At 50.0% G+C, this 18,873-nt stretch overlaps 2 protein-coding genes and 1 non-coding gene across 4 annotated transcripts; 1 reads left to right on the top strand and 2 right to left on the bottom strand.

The window, feature by feature from the left end:
- Positions 1–3,384: 3,384 nt before the first annotated feature.
- Positions 3,385–3,461, top strand: Mir3470a (microRNA 3470a). Its single transcript, NR_037301.1, has one exon. It is a non-coding gene; the product is annotated as a microRNA 3470a (primary transcript).
- Positions 3,462–5,528: 2,067 nt separating this feature from the next.
- Positions 5,529–7,407, bottom strand: Lbx2 (ladybird homeobox 2). Its single transcript, NM_010692.4, has 2 exons — positions 7,150–7,407; positions 5,529–6,089 (listed from the first exon to the last, which is right to left on the bottom strand). Exons 1-2 carry the CDS (start codon positions 7,346–7,348, stop codon positions 5,701–5,703), a joined length of 588 nt encoding a protein of 195 aa, NP_034822.1. The 5' UTR covers positions 7,349–7,407; the 3' UTR covers positions 5,529–5,700.
- A 5,509-nt stretch (positions 7,408–12,916) lies between these two features.
- Positions 12,917–16,220, bottom strand: Pcgf1 (polycomb group ring finger 1). Of its 2 annotated transcripts, none has more exons than XM_030255588.1 (9): positions 15,534–16,220; positions 14,772–14,877; positions 14,504–14,656; positions 14,267–14,338; positions 14,027–14,132; positions 13,817–13,850; positions 13,632–13,718; positions 13,142–13,222; positions 12,917–13,062 (listed from the first exon to the last, which is right to left on the bottom strand). In XM_030255588.1, exons 3-9 carry the CDS (start codon positions 14,604–14,606, stop codon positions 13,015–13,017), a joined length of 531 nt encoding a protein of 176 aa, XP_030111448.1. In that variant the 5' UTR covers positions 14,607–14,656; positions 14,772–14,877; positions 15,534–16,220; the 3' UTR covers positions 12,917–13,014. The 2 variants fall into 2 exon arrangements, with proteins under 2 accessions (XP_030111448.1, NP_932109.1); NM_197992.1 differs by lacking the exon at positions 15,534–16,220 and adding an exon at positions 15,294–15,382.
- Between the last annotated feature and the right edge of the window lie 2,653 nt (positions 16,221–18,873).

The raw sequence follows: 18,873 nt of genomic DNA, 5'->3' as shown, positions 1-18,873 counted from the left end.
AAGAAAGAAAGAAAGGATCTCACGCCGAGCGTAGTGGCTCACACCTTTAATCCCAGCACTCGGGAGGCAGAGGCAGGCGGATTTCTGAGTTCAAGGACAGCCTGGTCTACAAAGTGAGTTCCAGGACGGCCAGAGCTATACAGAGAAACCCTGTCTTGAAAAAGAAAGAAAGAAAGAAAGAAAGAAAGAAAGAAAGAAAGAAAGAAAGAAAGAAAGAAAGAAAGGAAGGAAGAGGATCTTACTAAGTAGCTCTGGCTGTCTTGGATCTCACTATGTAGCCCAGGCTAGCCTTAAGCTCACAAGGATTTGCCTGCCTCTGCCTCCTAAATGCTTAGGACTACACCTAGCCAAAATGCTTTTTTTTTTTAAAAAAAAAAAAAGTTCACTTCCCTTTTCCTTTTATTTTATGCACATATATCTGTATACCAGGTGTATATGTGGTGCTTGAGGAATCCAGAACAGGGCATGGGATCCATCCCCTGGAACTGAAGTTACAGATAGATCATTGTGAGCCACCATGTGGGTGCTGGGAATCACAGACAGGTTCTCTGCAATGGCAGCCAGTGCTCTTAATCACTGAGCCATCTCTCCAGCCCCTAATGATTTTTTTGAAAAGGATGCAGAGAGAGAGAGAGAGAGAGAGAGAGAGAGAGAGAGAGAATGCCACATCTCCTGAGGGCATCAAAGGTTTCGAGTGCTCCAAGGCTCACAGCAGACTTTGAGACTATATCAGAGCCAGAGAGGAGACAGTGGAGTTTGTAGCCCGGTTCTCAGGAGCAGGGTCCCACTGATGGATAATGCTCAAGTCACATCCTGTAGCTTGATGGATGTTGACCCTCCCTCCCGAGTCCCTGCCCTGCCTATTGTAGCTACAGCCTTCAGTTCTGTAACCTTTAGCCCTAGTTACATTTCCTGTCTCTGTTGCTGTGCACTCTCATGTGTTCGTTCACTGGTCAAATCTCCATCTCTCCCCCCTGCCTGAAGATTCTTCAAGGGTTTGCACTTAAGAAGTCCCTTCTTAGATCTTGCCTGGTGCCAGTGGTACTAACACAGCATGATGCAGACCCTTGCACTGCTGATGTCCTGGCCACCATCTCTGCCCAGAGATGGACATTGTAACTAGCTCCTTTCTCCTCCCTCCCTCCACACAGCCTCCATCGCTGGGAAGAGAGCCAGCTCTCTGTCACTGAGCTAAGTCTCTAACTGCTTCCTTCCTTTCTGAGATTGTTGACACATCTTTTATATAGACCATAGACAAAATTTTAATCGTTTATGGTTTAGGTCCTTAAAAGTACTAAGCAGGAGACAATCAGCTGTGATTAGCTGGAGCCCTGAGACAGGTCTCTCAGTGTCTGAGCTCAGTCCCTTCATTTGCACAACAGAGGCAACCCCTGCCTCATAGAGTAGTTCCTCAAGAAGGAAGAGAACAAATATACCCATCGAGGTTGCTAAATAAACAGATTTTGCCTACACCTCTCCTGTTTATTTGTGACTCTTAGATAGAAAGGGAAGTGTGAGCGCATTGCTTTTTAATTAATGAAGTCCAGAATTCCTGGGACTGTGGATCTCCAAGTGTGGAGACCATATCATCAACATCACCCGGAAACTGATGGATGCAAACACTTGGGCATCAGGGCAGAAATTTTAATCAGCTAAAGAACACTGAGTTCCCAACAATTTGTGTTCAGTAAGACTTCAGGTAATCCCTGTGCATGTGTGCAGGTACGAGCACTTGTGTGTGTGTGTGTGTGTGTGTGTGTGTGTGTGTGTGTGTGTGTAATACACATGTGAGAAGGATGTGTTTGCACTCATATACACACTTATGGGAGCCAAAAGAGTACATACCTCTTTCTTCAATGCTTCACACTTTTTTAAGGTTATAAGGAATTTGATGTGTAAACCAGATTGGCCTCAAACAGAGATCCACTTATCTCTGGCCCCCAAGAGCTGTGCTCAAAGGCCTGCCCAGCGCACTGCCTTGCCTTGCCTTGCCTTTCCTTTCTTTCCTCTTTTCTTTTCCTTTTCCTTTTCCTTTCCTTTTCTCATCTTTTCTTTTCTTTCCCTTCCTTCCTCCCTTTCCCCCTCCCTCCCTTCCCTTTCCCCCCATTTTCTCTTCTTTCTCATCCTCTTCCTCCTCCTTCTAAGATCTTATTATGTACCCTGGTTAGCCTGGAACTCTCTATGTAGATCAGATTGGTCTCACACTCAAAAAGATCCGTCTGCCTCTGCCTCCCAAGAGCTGGGATTAAAGGTGTGCACCACCCTGCCCAGTTCATCATGTTATTATTATTATTATTATTATTATTATTATTATTATTATTATTATTTTTGAGACAGGGTCTCACATTGACCCTAGATCTTGCCATCTTGGCTAGGGTGGCTCAGCGGTGAGCTTCCAGGATCTGCTTACCTCAGCCCATGAAGTTGGGGCTTCAGATGCGTGCAGCCGTACTCAACTTAACATGAGTGCTGGGGATTTGAACTCAGATCCTGTTGCTTTCACACAGGCTGCTCTTACCCACAGAACTGTCTTCCTGGTCTACACTGCACATTTTTTCTAGGGTCACCAGAGTGGACATCCATCCAGAGCCCACCTTAGTGTGTTTATTTGTTTTGAGACAAAGTCTCCTTTAGCCTGGAATAGTTTAAACTCACTATGTAATCAAAGAAGACCTAGAAACTATGATTTTCCTGCTTCTACATGGTAAGTCCTGAGTGTCAAGCCTCTACCACCACGTCTGACTTACCCAAGCTCTCTGCCAACAGGGCTACATGCCAAGGCCCATTTATTTGGCTTGGTTTTAGTTTGTATTTTGAGACAGGGTCACACTTGCACTGCTGATACCCTGGCTACCATCTCTCTCAGAGATGGACGTCACAATTAGCTCTCTCCCCCGCCTCCCTCCCCTCTCCTCCGTTGCTGGGAACAGAGTAATATAGAACTGAGGGTTGTATCTAGAACAGACAGGGAAGGGGCTGGGATGAGGGAGGGTGAGCATCCATCAAGCTAAAGGGTACAACTTGAGCCTTATCCAGCATGTGTTATATATAGTTCAGCCTGGCCTTGAACTCATAATTTTTCTTAGATTCCTAATTAATCAGATGACAGGCTCACACCATCACACCTTCCTTCTGGTTGCTGGTTTGTTATCCAAGGCTGGAGTGTAAGGGGAGGTGGTACCAGCTGGACAAGAAAGTAAGGAACACTGTTGATGTTGATGGCTCAGTACCAGCTAACAAGACTCCGTTGCCTCAGCTAAAATGATTTGTCCTGAAGCTGTTGGGGGCATGGGCTGGGGAGAGGTGGCAGTTTAGTTTGAGGGCATTTATTTGTTTATGGTTTTATTGAGACAGGGTTTCTTTGTGTAATAGAGCCCTGGCTGTCCTGGACTCACTTTGTAGACCAGGCTGGCCTTAAATTCACAGAGATCAGCCTGCCTCTGCCTCCTGAGTGCTGGGATTAAAGGCATGGTAACCACACCCAGTAGCTCAGGGATTATTCTTCCATTAGTAACTCCTTAAGAACTGTTCATCCAGCATTCTTGGTTTGTGGTGGTTGGAAGGTCAAGCTGCGTGCTTCAGGGGCCCTGCTAGAACTCCTCCTGGTCTCTCAAGAGTGCCTCCTTTCACTGTGGGGTATTTTAGCCTTCGGCTATGTCCAGCTTGTTTTCTTACCCTGTTCTGGGGACTAAACCCTGTCCATTTAGCTAAATCTCCAGCTCCATGGACAACCTTTTTACGTTATGAAATGGCACTGCTGTCCATGAAATCAAAATACCAGCTAAGGAGATAGGGAGTCAGTTAGTCATCTAAGGACCTGCATATGAAGCCTGGCTCAATGCAGTGCCATCCTATTGCTGGAGAGGCAGAAATTTGGAATCCTGGGACTCACTGGTCAGCCAGCCCATTGAAGCAGTGACCTATAGGTTCAGTAAAAGATGCTGTCTCAGCCGGGCGGTGGTGGCACACGCCTTTAATCCCAGTACATGGGAGGCAGAGGCAGGCGGATTTCTGAGTTAAAGACCGGCCTGGTCTACAGAGTGAGTTCCAGGACAGCCAGGACTATACAGAGAAACCCTGTCTCAAAAAACCAGTTCCAAGTGATCCAACACCCTCTTCTGGAAATGTAGGTACCAAGCAACCAAGCACTCTCTCTCTCTCTCTCTCTCTCTCTATATATATATATATATATGTATATGTATATATATATATATATATATTCAAAACACTCATATACATAAAATGAAAATAAACCAATCTAAGAATAAAAGTGTGCTGGGCATGTTGGCCCACACCTTTAGTCCTATCAGGAGGTAGAGGTAGGAAGATCTCTGAGTTCCCAGTCACCCTGGTCTACAAAGTGAGTTGTGTGACAGCCAAAGTTACACAGAGAAACCCTGACTCCAAAAAAAAAAAAAAAGCAACAAAGCAAGCAAACAAAAGCGTGTGTGAGAAAAGGTGAAGCCGTGTTTTCCCACCTACAAGGGCAGTGTCTTGACACCAGACTAAAAGTCCATTCAGTTGGTCTGTCCCACTGATCAATTCACACAAAGCACTCAGATCTTGTGTGAAGACACCAGAATCACGCCCGCCTTTCAGTCTCACTTATTCTCCCCTGAGTTTCCTCTCCTTGGCCCTCCACTCGCTGTCCGAGGTTCTAGCTGCATGGTGGTCTCTTAAAAACTGACAGGGTGGGCCTCTGGCCCCTCAGTGCTCCCTGTCCCTCCCCAGTCAGTGCCTTTGCAGGAGGATAGTGATTAATGGCCAGCAAAAAGGGAGGTCAAAGCTGAAGGTCCGAGATGTCATCAGTGGGGCCAGGTTAGGATGCTCTTGTGACAGTCACAGCTACTTTGACCTCCTCTCTTCAGTCTCACCCCAGGTTCCCATACCTGGGCAGAGGTAGAAGTGGATAGTGCTCTCTTTCCAGACTCTGGGGTGTCACAGTGTCTCATCATAGAGGTTTTGTTTGTTTGTTTAGTGTGGTGTGTGGGGGTGGGGGGCGCGCGTAAGCGCGAGTGCGCTGTGATATAGGCTGACTTAGAACTCTTGATTCTCCTGCCCCCCACCCCACCTTCTAAGTGCTGGGATCACAGGTGTGCACCTACACTAAGCTTACTATGGCTTTCTTAATGCAGGAAACCTAGTAAAAGTTTAATTAAGAGTAGAAGGCTCACATTATCATATAGGGGCCAACCTAAAGGTTAGTACTGAGGTCTCCAAGGCTGCAAGCCTTGGGAACAAAGGTAGCCAGTAGGGGGTAGTGGCCGGAAGCCACCACTAGAATCCTACCCACTTCCTCTCCATCCAGTGTCTCCAGAGGTGAAAGACAAGCCAGGTCTCTGAGGAGTGGCCAATGCCTGTGTACAAATCCTGACCTCAAGCCTCTTTTGAAAAATAACCATAGCCAGACACATACCTTTTAGGCTTGCTACTTGGGCTAAAAGAAGTTTTAAAGGAGCCGCAAGGAATTTCCCAGTGAGTAGCGGCTTGCCTTGGTTTGGGTTGCGGGCTTTCCGAATTGAGGCTTCTTGCAGCAGCAGAGTGGCGGCTTTATTCTTTAACGAGTAAGAAAAGTAGGAGTGTGGAGTAAGAGACAGAACAGAGCTAAATGGGTGTTTACCCTCCACCCGGGAACCCAGACAAGGCCTCTAGCAGGGGGTCCAGGGCCCTAAAATCCAGGGCTGGGCAGCAGCTTCACTTTCAATCGTCCACCTGTATCTCCTCATCTGATAAGTTGGGCTCAGAATCGGGCCCTGAAGGGCCAGGGTCAGGGCTTGAAGTGCTGTCTGGCAGTGCTGGGTAACACAGGACTCCAGGGGACAACCCGCATAGGGAGGCCACGTCCGCGCGCATCTCCTCCACATCCCGCTTGAGCTTGGCGCGACGGTTCTGGAACCAAGTGACCACTTGCGCATTAGCCAGGCCCAGTCGCGCAGCAAGTCCGTCGCGCTCTGACGGTGCCAAGTACTTCTGGAAGACGAATCGCCGCTCCAGCTCCAGCACCTGCTGTGCAGTGAACGCTGTCCGAGACTTGCGGCGTCTCCGGACACCAGCGCCAGGCCCCGGCGGCGCCTCCGGGGCGGCTCTGCCTGCCAGGATGAGACGGAAATGTCAGTCTCGGCTTTGGAGGAGGCTGAGGTCTGGATGGAAAAACTTAGGGTCGCGGGGCTTAAGCAGGTAGAGGGAGCGGGGTGGGCCAGCATCACGATCCCTATACACCGGGTCAGAACCCGGATTCGAAGTGCAGCAGGCCTGTGGGAATGCTGACGACAGAGAGATGAGATTACTCCAGCGGGTAGAGGGTGAGTGGGACTGACCAGAGATCTGGTACGAGAGTCAAGACCGTTTGGAGAAGGTCTCTGACGCCGTTTGGAGCTCCAGGCTGTGCGTGGTAGTAAGTTAGAGGCCAAATTGAGGTCGGGTGACCCATCTGGCCAAATAAAGTCCTTAACACCAGCTCTCTTTCCGGGAGCCCAAAGGGAAGGAAGGCAGGCGGAAGGCGGTTCCTGTGCCCAATAGTGCTGCAAAGGATCTTCTACAGGGCTCAAGAAGTGACTGGGGCTGGGGCTGGGGCTGGGGCTGGGGCTGGGGCTGGGGCTGGGGCTGGGGCTGGGGCTGGGGCTGGGGCTGGGGCTGGGGCTGGGGCTAGGTAGCTGGGGCTAGGTAGCTGGGAGGAATTTTCTGCCTTGTCCTAGCCCTGCCTCAGTCTTTTCTTGCCAGCAGCTCAAGCGTTTTTTCTCTTCCACAGCCTTTCTTGGTCATGATTACCCCGCATACAGCGAACGTACCAGCAGCCGAGCGGGTCCCTGGATTCGCTCCAGCCTGGCGGTACCCCTCAGCCCCTGCCACCCCCTGGAGCAATTGCAGTCTCAGAACTAACTCAGGAGACCTGCCGAGCCCTGTCAAATGCAACTCCTGACACTTGGGCAGAAGGCAGGGGGTGGGTAAAAATGACCAGCCAGGGCCAGACAAAACTTTGTGACCAAGGACGAGAGAGTGAAGCGGGGGGTGGAGGGAGAGACAGATATAGACAGGGACAGACAGACAGATCCGCGCGCGCGCGCGCACACACACACACACACACACACACACACACACACACACACACACACACACACAGTTCAAGTCCGCTACTTGGCTGGCGTGTACCTTCAGAAGGCTGTGGTGTAGCCCGCGGGGAATGGCCCAGGAAAGTTTTACTTGCTAGCTCCTCCAGCGCACACAGTGGTGACGCGGGATCAGGGCCGGCCTCGGGAAGCTGCGGTGCAGAAGGTGCTTCGGGGACCATGCTCGGACCTAGGATGTCTGCGATACTAAAGGGTGTCCGGCGCTGATGTACAGAGTTCATGGCAAGCGGGATTGTAGCGATCCCGCCTTCTGCTGCGCTTGGCTTCACAACCTCCTAGGCCCCCAGCGCTCAGCTTCCGATCTGGGCCCCCTGCCTCGGACCCGCCCCCTAGAGCTCAGTTGAAGCCCCACGTCCCCTCCTCCTGCACCCCCACCTCCTTCCAAGGGCCTCAGTGAATCGGGTGCCCATAGGTGTACTGGCAGCCTTATTTCTTCTATAGAGTAGAAAGAAGCCCATGGCTTCTGATTTTGAGGTGCACATTCAAACTGGATGTACTCCCCTGGATTGCATGCTGCTTGGCTCCCTACTTAAACTCTGGCTCATAAATTCTAGGGCAATAAAATTGCTTTCCCTGGCCTCAAGGACTGGGGACTTGCAGGGTTCTGAGAAACAGGATCAGGGCTGATTGTGTTAGGGACTCAGCATCCTAACTTTGCCTATCTTTCTCACCCAACCCTGGGAAAAGGTCTTAAAGAGAAGATGGTGGCTAGAGATGGTTGGTGTAGTGTGGGGGTCCAGGATCGAGAACCTGGCCTATTGGAATACCTGTCATAAAATGATACCACAAGGAATGGGGCAGGCCACACTGTAGCCTGGAGGCTCCAGTAAGTTAAAACCCACCCAAAAGGATCTCAGAGACCTGGGCTGGTACTACTTGCTCAGAGGGCTCCTGGCTAGTGAGGACTGGACTCCAGAGGGCCAGCTCTTCTTACTGGCTTGCTATAGATCTGACTTTATCCTTTTATTAAGTCCTCAGAGTTCAGGTGTGACTTCCTGTAGGATCACTCACTCTCCAGGGAAGACTAATGGAAGGCTTGGCTTGTTCATTGCGTTTTGTGTTCTCTGTCCCCATCTCCTCCACGTTTATTTGTATCTGGGTTAGCACTCCATGATCATCTTGAGCTGAAATAAGGCAACTCTGGCTTAACAAAGCTGGGTCAGTAAGGTTGCATAGGCCTGGTTCCTTTTCTAGGCAATCTTCCTCAGATAGCTGAAAGCTTTACAGCTTATAGGTATAGACTGGCTACTCCCAAAGAGCAAGCCTCTTCATTGCTAGGGCAGTTGCAAATGCAAGCCAAAATTCATTTAAATTATTATTATTATTGTTGTTGTTGTTATTTTGAGACAGGCTCTCACTGTCCTGGATCTTATTATGTAGACTAGGCTGGTCTCGTGTGTGCCACCATACTTGGCTTTAACTTTAATCAATCTATTTATGATTGAGCTGGGGTCTCACTATGTAGTCCAGGCTCTGCTCAAACTCAAAGTTAACCTTGGCTCAGTCGTCTGTGGAGTGAGCCACTGTGCAGTCAAAATGAGAATTCTATTTATGCTTGTTGTGCTTTGTTTTGTTTTGTTGGGAGTGCAATGAAAAGCCAGAACAGTCTCTCCTACATTGTTCCCAATGTCACCTCTCCTGTAGCCTCTCCATCTCCCACTATTATTCAGTGACCTCCTCCTTGGGGCAAGTTAACTTAAGCGTTTGGGTGCTCCAAAAAGGTCTTAGGAGACCCTGGAAACCTGGGCCAAAGGCTACTCGACAATAGGACACTCCCCTTAGTAGGAGGGGTGTTTTCCCCGTCCCGAGTTTCTTCTGGTGATACTCTGAGCCTTCAGGCACCCAGGTTCTCCTGGGGTCTGGGGGATGCTCTTGGGCTTCAGGAGGCACTGCAGGGTCAGAGAGCAGAGCCAGGCCTCAGTGGAAAGCTGAGCTGCCTCAGGACTTTGTCGATTAGTTATTAATGGAGGGGTAGGGAGGGCACTAGAGAGCCTCTCCTTCAAGCCTCAGCCCTCAGCCCAACCCTTGTGGTTTCACTTAATATGCAATTAAAGCAGGTCCCAGGAGGCAGAGGGAACTGCCCTACCGCATCCCAGTCCTGTCACCCAACAGACACTGCAACCTCTCCCCGTGTATCCATTACGTGGCTTTTATGTCCTTTTACCTCTGCTCTCAATTACTCCTGTGTGTGCGTGCGGAATGAGGCTCTCCCGAGGGGCTCTGCCTTCCTTTCCTTCCATCTCTCCTGCCTACCTCCTCCCTTCAGCAGATGGGCTCAGGTAAGGAAGGGATGGGATGGTCCTCAGACACAAGTTTGGGGAAAGACAGAGAAGAGACGTGGAGAAGGTAAAAGGACAATGCCCCAACATCAGAGACTAAGGACATACCAATGCCCAGGGATTAGTCCAGACTATCTTGGGGCCACTGAGGGGGGCTTCTCCTGGCTAAGCATTTGGAACATGAGCTGGGGAGAAACTGGATCCACAGAGGGGGACCAGGGGAGTGTGAGTGATTAATGAGGGATGTTAAGAGATTAAACGTGGGTTCTGGGCTTGAGGGGGGCACTCAGCTCTCTCATAGTTTTGCCTGTAGCAATTGGGGAGCGCAGAAGCTCCCTGGCGCCCAGTTCTTTTGCATCTACAGCTTCAGCACTACAGGTCTGTATCCCTGCTCACTGCAGAGTGACAGACATGTCCTCTGCACCCAACACGGCCAGAGCTGTAGAGCAGAGCTGGAAAACCTCGGGGGCTGGGAAGGTAGGGATGGAACAAAGCAAGGGCTGGTCCACATCCCTTCCCTCTGATTCTGAGGCCTGGGACCCTGGTAGGCTGCACAGTGGGCAGCCCTGAGCGGCATATATAACTTAGGGATCCTAAGGGCACCAAGTTCCACTGGATTTTTGCACTCTTTCCCCAGAGGCATTGGCCTGATTTCCCAATAGGAGATGTGAGTGACCTCGGGATCAGGGTGGAAAAGGGAAGGGAGTTTGCAGCTGCGCAGCACAGCTGGAGATGCACGGGAGCTGCTGCTGTCACTGAGCTGACAGGAGGAAGGCTCAGGCTCCGACTACCCAATAGGTCCAGCCAGACCCAAACAAACCTTAGCACCTTCAGCTGTCCTGAGCCTCAAAGCAAGGACCACATACCTCCAAGAGTGGGTGCTCAGGGCTCCTGATATAGGACCTCCTAGTCTTCAGGCACAGCTTAATTAAAACCGCCCCCCGCTGCTACTGGCACCGCTTCTACCACCACTACCACCACCACCACCACCACCACCACTTTTTAAACTCGGGGTGGGACTGAAGGACACAAGCTGCTGTTCTGCTATCTGATTGACTTAAATTTTATATAAAAATTGTTTTTGAAAATTTCATAATTTGTATTTTGATCGTATTCAACCCCAAGTCCTCTAAGATTGATCTCTCTGTAGCTGAGCTGTAGCCACGTCCTTCGCAGAATTCCAGGGATGGACTCCCTGCAGAGCTGCGCTTGAGTGCTCCTTCCTATCACTCCTCAGGAAACTCCTTAGGGGTGGCAGGCTTTAGACGCATGCGGAAGGTAGCAGGGAAATACCGCTGGGATAGTTAACCCAACATGCACTGCTGTTGAGGTCGTCTCCTGGGAACAGCTCTGTTCTGCATGGGGGAGGAGTCCCTGAAGAGATGAGACATCCTCCCCTCATAACACATACCCCAAGTTTATAGGAACAGCATGGAGACAGGGGAGGCTTTAGAGGTGACCCCCCCCCCCCCAGATCCCTGTCTCCTACCTCAGGCAGTCAAGCACTTTCTTATTGTTGGAGACTGTACTCCATTCAAGCTGGCTGAGAACGCTCCTGCTTCAGCTCCCCTAATGTTAGAATTTGATGGGAGTCACTTGCCCTACCTCATCTGCAGCACTTTTTTTGCCTTGGCCCTCTAAGCAACTTGTTGGTTTCCAGACAACATAATGAACGCTGGAGAAGGTCCAGATGCAAGCTTAGGCTTTCTTGGCTCGTGCGGCCTGCATCCAAGGCCAGCCTTCCAACCTCAGCTATGTACCAGGACCCCCTTGAACCCCAGGCATCAGCCTGCAGTCACTGAGAGCTAGGCTTTACAATCTTCCACACTTACACTGGCTGCTCCTTGAGGCTCATCCCAGGTTGAAGAGCAGCCTCAGGCTCCCTTCAGAAAGTCCTGGGGGTGGCCCCGACTGCTATTTGTTCTGGCTTTTCTTCTCCTCCTTTTTCAAAAAAGATTTATTTTATGTATGTGAGTACACTGCAGCTGTCTTCAGACACACCAGAAGAGGGCATCGGATCCCATTACAGAAAGTTGTGAGCCATTATGTGGTTGCTGGGAACTGAACTCAGAACCTCTGGAAGAGCAGCCAGTGCTCTTAACTGCCGAGCCTTCTCTCCAGCCCTTATTTTTTTTTCGTGACAGTGTTTCTTTGTGTAGCCTTGGCTGTCTTTAGCTCTGTAGACAGGATGGCCTTATTATTTGGGGGGGATACTTTCTGACTCTCCCAGATAGCTATCTATAGAATAAGGACACTGGATGGGATTATCCTCAGAGCCCGGTGGGCTTTTACAGACGAGATATGCCCACGCCTGGCCACACCCCTCTCCTGTGAAGCACCTTTTCCTCCTTAGAGCTCACCATGGCGTCTCCCACCTGGGTTCCTTAAGGGTTACACTGTGGATTTTATCATTTACTGGAAAAACCTGTTTTTAGTTGTGGTGTGGCTCATCCCTAGCCCACACCTTTTCTCCAAGAGCTTTCTGCTTGAGTACTGTAAACAAGATTAAATAAAGTCAACCATAAGAGACAGAGCAAGCAACTAGTTGACAGGAAATGAATATAGATTAAGAAAAAAAAAAAGTGTTGGTGCACACCTTTAATCCCAGCACTCGGGAGGCAGAGGCAGGCGGATTTCTGAGTTTGAGGCCAGCCTGGTCTACAGAGTGAGTTCCAGGACAGCCAGGGCTGCACAGAGAAATCATGTCTCAAAAAAATCAAAACCAAAACAAACAAACAAACAAAATCAAGAGAGAGAGAGAGAGAGAGAGAGAGAGAGAGGGAGAGAGAGAGAGGGAGAGAGAGTTAAGAGGGATTCAGGAGGAAGACTAGACAGATGCACAGGAAGTAGAAGAAAGGGGGCATTTAGTTTAAAGGAAGTTTTTTAGGACAGGGGCATTCCACTGGTTGAGGAGGAAGGTCAGCTGGGTGCTTTCTGCCTAAGCAGGCAGGTTTGCACTCCAGCATCTGGCTCCTAAGTCTTCATTGGTAAACTCAAACTGCTGAGATTTTGTTAAAGACAATAGCTCCTCCTCGACCACCGTTTCCTCATCTTGGCTTCACTGACCCCCCTTCCCTAAGCTAGCTGACCCTTCTGTCCTGGGCTCAGATCTGCTCTACTAGATGCCATTCGTAGGGTCTTTCTTGTTTCTATTTTCCAGCTATACAGAATAAAGTTATTTGGATTTTTCCTTAAATATTACTCTTCTTCCTCTTCAGTCCTATTGTGGCCACATGTCCTCTCTTGACATGGATTGTGACATCCACTGGGGCTGGCACCATATACTGCAGCATATGAAGACAGCAAGAGCTGCCATCTAGATAGCATTCCTTCACCAAAGGGCCAGGTTCCAGTTCCCCGTGAGCCTCTATCCCTCTTCTTTGGCAAGCCATTGAGGGCATTTGGTAGATGGAGGAGACCTTTCTTTCCAGTGAGAGCTGGGAGACTTAAGAGGAATTAGGACCCAGGCCAAAGCCTGAGTGTGTAGCAGGTAAGAAGGAAGATGAAAAGTGCTTTTTAAAAGCATTTATTTCAAAAAATAAAGCCACAGTTAATTTCACATAAATATCTGGGGAGGGGTGGGAAGGGGGTGGAAGCAAGCCTGGCCCCTACCTCCTCTTCTCTTTCACACTGTATTGGAGAAGCAAAGGAGATGGCTAAGGAGAAAAGGGAAAGAAGGAGTGAGTGGGCTCTCAGCACCTGCTGGCCCCTCAGCCCACTGTGCACCCGGCTTACCTTGCCGAACCAGCGGGACAGCCATAGCTGTTTCATTGTCATGTGATCTGGGAGAACCTCATTGTCAAAAAGGAGCTGTACCTAAGAGGGAGATGGGCAGGGAAGTAGTGCTGGACAGAGACTTGTCCCTAGACTCTGTCCGTCTCTTCCTCTGTGCGGCTCCACTGCTGCGATTACAAGTTTGCACTACTATGCTAGGGTTTTCTTTGTTTGTTTTTAGGTCTGGGAACTGAACTCTGATCCTGGTACTTGAAAGGCAAATACTTGACTAAGCTATCTGAGCAGACCGCTCTCAAACCTTTTTTGCTCCTGTAAACAAAGTCTTACTCTGGAGTCCAGACTAGCCTGGAATTCACTATATAGCCTAGGCTAGCCCTGAACTTGAAGTGATCTTCCGGCCTGAGCTTTCTTCCAGGTACAAGCTGGCAAGCCAGACATGCCCTCCCCTTTCAGTCCCTTGTTTTCCCCGTAACATGATGGGCTTACTTACATGCTGTGGATTTAGCATTAGTCGGTGACACAGAACCCTTCGGAGATGGCGGACCTCAGCTCTCACAGAACACCGAACATACTTGTTCTAGGAACAGAGAAGGAGGGGAGGGCACAGGTGTCTGAGGGAAGGGTTGCTGGGAGAAACGGCTCCTTCAAAGGGGCCCTCCCCTCAACCCCTCTCACCTGAAGGACATTTTTATTCTTGTCTTTGCCAGAACTGGATGGAAACAGATACAAGTTAGAGGGTTCCACTTTTCTTGTCTCCTACCTAGCACAAGCACCACAGCACACTTTCTTCAGGGGAGCAGACACTCCCTCACCCTTCCCCCCAAGTCCCTTAGCATCTGGGTCACCAGTAGTATCACTTCACGCAACCTCTGACCTGCCCCTCACCTCAGCCGCTCCAGGCATAGGCTCAGCTGTTCATCATATCGATAATAGTGGGCTTTAGAGTGGTCAAAACTGCTGAAGGGGAGGCCAAGGTTGCTCAGGGCTGGCTCTGAGGAAAAGTAGATATTGAGGAGGCTGGTACAGGTTCCATACCCTCTTCTCCCCAGAGAGCAAAACCAGGCAAAAGAGATGCTCTGAGGGCTTTAATTGCCCCCCTCCCCCAAATGAGCACCAAGGACATACCTTCACCACTGGGCTGGGAGACTCTGTCTAAGCCTCGGGACTGATAGAATTCCCGAATCCGTTTCTCTTCACCTAAGGAGGGGTGAAGGGCAGCCATATTAATTCTCTTTGTTTTGGCTGTTGACCTCTTTATCTTTGTATTTTTTTGATTCCCAACAAAACTGTTGGGAACAAAACGTCAAGGTGCCACCCAGCATTAGAGTCAGGAGGCCCCACAAATATAAGGTGGCCACTCACTGTCTTGCAAGCCTGGCACTAGCTTATACACTATGTCCTGCATGACCCGATCCAGTTTGAGATTGAGCAACGGCTGCGTCTCGTGGATCTTGATGTTGCACATGGGGCAGTACTTGCTGGTTTGCAGGTACTTCACGATACAACTTTTGCAGACTGTAAGAGGAGAAACGAAGATGCTCAGGTCCCTTGGGAACCCGACACATGGGACAGGCAGCACAGAGGCTGGCAGCCAGCTTGGAAGAGGAGAGACAGGATCCGGGACACTCACAGGTGTGGAGACACTCTGTGATGGTGGTGGCATCCACGAAGTAGCCCGCGCACAGGCAGCAAACGATGTGTTCATTCAGGTCTTTGATCTTCACCCGGACCTCCTCCTGTGGACACACCCTCAGTCACTCCCCACTGGTCTTGCAAGCCCACCCCATCTCACCTTCTGCAATTCCCAGCAACAGAGCAGTTTGTTATTGGACTGGGTCGTCTGGCCCCCGAGAAGAGACGGGGGAGTGAGCTCCCCCTTCGCCCAGCAGAGGGCTCCGCGCACAGCGGGTGCTCTCTTTTCGCGGACCCGCCTGACTCTCTTTTTTCCCTCGGGAGACCAGACGCTGTCGGAGACACAACGCGCAAGCGTCCAAGTCCAGCGTTTGGCAACTCGGCCAGAATCGCGCGTGCGTATCGCGCACCCCGTGGCTGCGCAAGCGCACTGGGCGCCCATCCCGCCGCCACCCGTCCTCTCCTTCGTTTGGGTTCACACAGCTAACGGACCCCAGCAGTCATCCCGCTGCCCCTGCACCTCGTTCCGTAGTGGGTCCATCTTGTACACTGACTGGAGCTGGTTCCGAAGCCTCATCGCGATCGCAATCTGGCCCCCCTGAGGAGACGCCATCTTAAAGGCTGATCCCAGCCCGCCACTTCCGGTACCGCCTGCGGGGCGGGACTTGTCTCCTAGCAACGAGGGCCTCACATTCTCCGGATTGGCTAGTTTTCCGGCACACCCCGCCCTCGCCCCCTCTTTAGCTCCCCGTGTGCTCACCTGAGCCCGCTGCCCCCCCAACAATCGGTGGTCGTTATGGAGGGGGGTTGAGTGAAGCAGGGTCTCTGCGGTGCACGCTCCCACGGGCGTCCTTCCAACGGCGCGCACACAACCTCTGGATCAACTTCGGTAGCTTGTGCTAAGAGAGCCTGTGTGCCCTGGGACCCCGAAGCCGGGCTATCGCCCGCCGCTACAGCTCCGGAGTGTGGGAGTCCTGGGACCCGACCTCGCCTCCGACCCGGGGTCCTCTCTATACAGTGCAGTCCTGCTCCGCTGCGGCGTCCGCGTTGCGGAGCTGCGTCCCAGCCGCGGGCCTTCTCCCGTCTGCGCCGCGGGAGTTTTTTCCGGGCTCGCGAAGTCTGGGAGAGGGTGCCCTGGGCGGGGTGGAGAGGGAGAGACCCCCCGGGGAACCGGGAGCTCTTACTCCCCACTCTCTCCCTGCTGCCGAGGATGGGGAGAATAGGCCCTGGCTAATGATGATGATTTAATCATCGGCGCCTGCGGAGGCCTGGGACAGACTAATGCAGAGCAGATGCCGAAGGAGGAGGGGAGGATTGACAGCGAGGAGACTTGGGCAGCGAGTGCCTGCAGTAGCATAGGCCCGGGCCCGCACTTGGGGAGGACACAGGGGTTCCCGGGTCTGGTACACTGTCATCACTGGGTCCCTACGGCGGAATTTTAAAAGAATAAATTTACTCTGAAGCGTTATTAGCATCGAGTACAACTGGAGATTCGAGTGAGAGGGGAGAGACTGGCGGAAACTTGAAAGGCTCTCTGGAGAAAATTGGGACTCTTGTGTGGGCATGATTGACAAATGGATGCACGAGAGGTATAAATGTGATGGAAATAGAAAAAAAAGGCAGTGTGAAGAGGAACGACCAAAGAAACAGGTGTGGATTGAGAGCCCCAATGGAAGGAATGGGGTCTAAAAGAACTGGAATAATTAGGTTGAAGGTAACAGGAACCTCACAGAAAGGAGTGTATGTCTGTTACCCCATAAGTGGTAGTACATAAGCGTCAGGAAAGTATTAAAGACTTGTTAATCGACTACATACAGCTATGGTTTACCTTCCTGGCCCAGGCCACCTAGTCACCTCTGAGCCACTGCAGGTCTTGACTGCTTGCCCATGTCTATATCGTTCCCTCTTTAGACCTTTCTTCCCACAGCATGGCAAAGTGATTCTGATCATAGGTTACAAAGAACACACGTTTTTGATGATGTGTTTCTCATGTTGATGGTGGTGCTAGTTTAGTGGACATGTACATGGGGCAAAACCAATTACAGTATACACTTTAAATACTTGCAACTTGCAGCGTATCATAAATTAGACCTCAAGAAAACTGTTAAAAGTGAGTTCCAGCTGGGCAGTGGTGGCACACGCCTTTAATCCGAACACTTGGGAGGCAGAGGCAGCCGGTTTTTTGAGTTCAAGGCCAGCCTGGTTTACAGAGTGAGTTCCAGGACATCCAGGGCTACACAGGGAAACCCTGTCTCAGAAGAAAAAAAAAAAAAAAAAAAAAAAAAAGCAGGGCATGGTGGCGCACACCTTTAATCCCAGCACTGTATAGCTAGGGCTATAGAGAAACCCTGTCTCGAAAAAAACAAAAAACTGTTAAAAAAAAAAATGGCACAAGCTTAGGGGATCAGGAGTGCAGGGCCATCCTAGGCTACATAGCAAATTTGAGGCTAACCTAGACACTTAAGACTGTCTCAAAATCAACAAAAACAATAAGTAAATCATAACATTGAAAAAATTGTGGAGCCAAGTATGGTGACACACACCTTTAATTCTAACAGGCAGGGCAGAGGCAGTAGATCTCTTGAGTTTGAGCCCAGCCTGGTTTACAGAGCAAGTTCTAGGATAGCCAGGGCTATATAGAGAAATCATGTCTCAAAAAACCAAAACAAATAATCTGCTTGGTTTTTGTCCTTTTCCAATTTAAGATATTTTAATAGTGCAGAGCGTACAGCTCAGTAGTAAAGTGCTTGCCCCAGCTCTTTGTTGACCCTAGGAACATACAAGTAAGCAACCTCAAGGACTAGAGAGATGGCTCAGATGCTAAGCACTGGCTGCTCTTTCAGAAGACTTCTGTTCACTTCTCAGCACCATATAAAAGGTTTCCAACACTCTGTCACTCCAGCTGTAGACAATCCAGTGCCCTAGGCTGGCCTCGCAGGCACTATACCATGTATGTGGCACACATACATACATGGCACTCTGGCCTCACAGGCACTATACCATGTATGTGACACACAGACATACATGGAGACAAAACACTCGTGCACATAAATCTAAAACCAAACCAAACCCCAAAACTTGATAGCTTCCCTTTCCAGTCAGAATAAAAGTCTAAGGTCTTGCACGGGTTCTCTAGCCACACTGGGCTCCTCGATGCTTGTTCCGTAGACACACTGAGATGGGCTCTGCTTTGACACGCTGGCCATCCTTGTCTCTTTCCCCATCAGGTCTCCACGAGGCTTCTGTCTCCCAGCTGCGTAAATAACCCTATTTGACCTCTAGTTTCCTTGCTTTATGCTTCTTACCACTTTAACATTGTTAACATTTTATTTAGCATCATTTTTAGCTTTGTTTTAGTTGTTTTTTTTTTCTTCTCATGAGACAGGGTTTCTCTGTGTAGCCCTGGCTGTCTTGAACTCATTCTGTAGATCAGGTTGGCCTTGAACTCAGAAATTTGCCTGCCTCTGCCTCCCAAGGGCTGAGATTAAAGGCGTGGGCCACCACTGCCCTTGTTTTAGCATTGTTGATGTTTATTTAGTTTTGTTTGTTTTTGAGACAGGGTCTCACTATTTAGCCCTGGCTACTTGGCACTCACGAAGCAGATCTGGCTGGCTTTGAACTCACAGAGATCACCTGTCTCTGCTTTTCAAGGGATTAAAGTCATGTGCCACCATGCCAGGTTCTGGATCTTTTTCTTTAAAAAAAATTTTTTTTTTTGACTTGGGGTCTGATTAAGCATGTTTATTGCTCTTTCAGATGAGTGTATCTCTAGTTCCCATATGAAGCTGTTCACAACCACTTGTAACTCAGGTTCCAGGGGATCTGATGCCCTCTTCTGGCCTCTTGTATGTACGTGCTGCACATAAACTCACAAGCAAACCCATAAATTAAAAAGATAAATCTCTTTTTTTTTTTTGTAACTTGTTTTGTATATGTGCATATTCATGCTACACTGAGTGCACATGTGTGTGCATACATGTCAAACTCTGGTGTCCTTAGGATCCTGAGAGACCCGAGGAGAGCCTCCTTGTTAATAAGGTTAAGCTGGCTGGCCAACAGGTGCAGAGGCTCTCCTGTCACTGCCCCCATCCCCATCCCCG

This window comes from Mus musculus, chromosome 6, assembly GCF_000001635.26.
Source record: "Mus musculus strain C57BL/6J chromosome 6, GRCm38.p6 C57BL/6J".
Lineage (NCBI taxonomy): Eukaryota > Metazoa > Chordata > Mammalia > Rodentia > Muridae > Mus > Mus musculus.
Note: the sequence above shows the minus strand (reverse complement) of the source record. Positions and strands in the feature narration are given on the sequence as shown.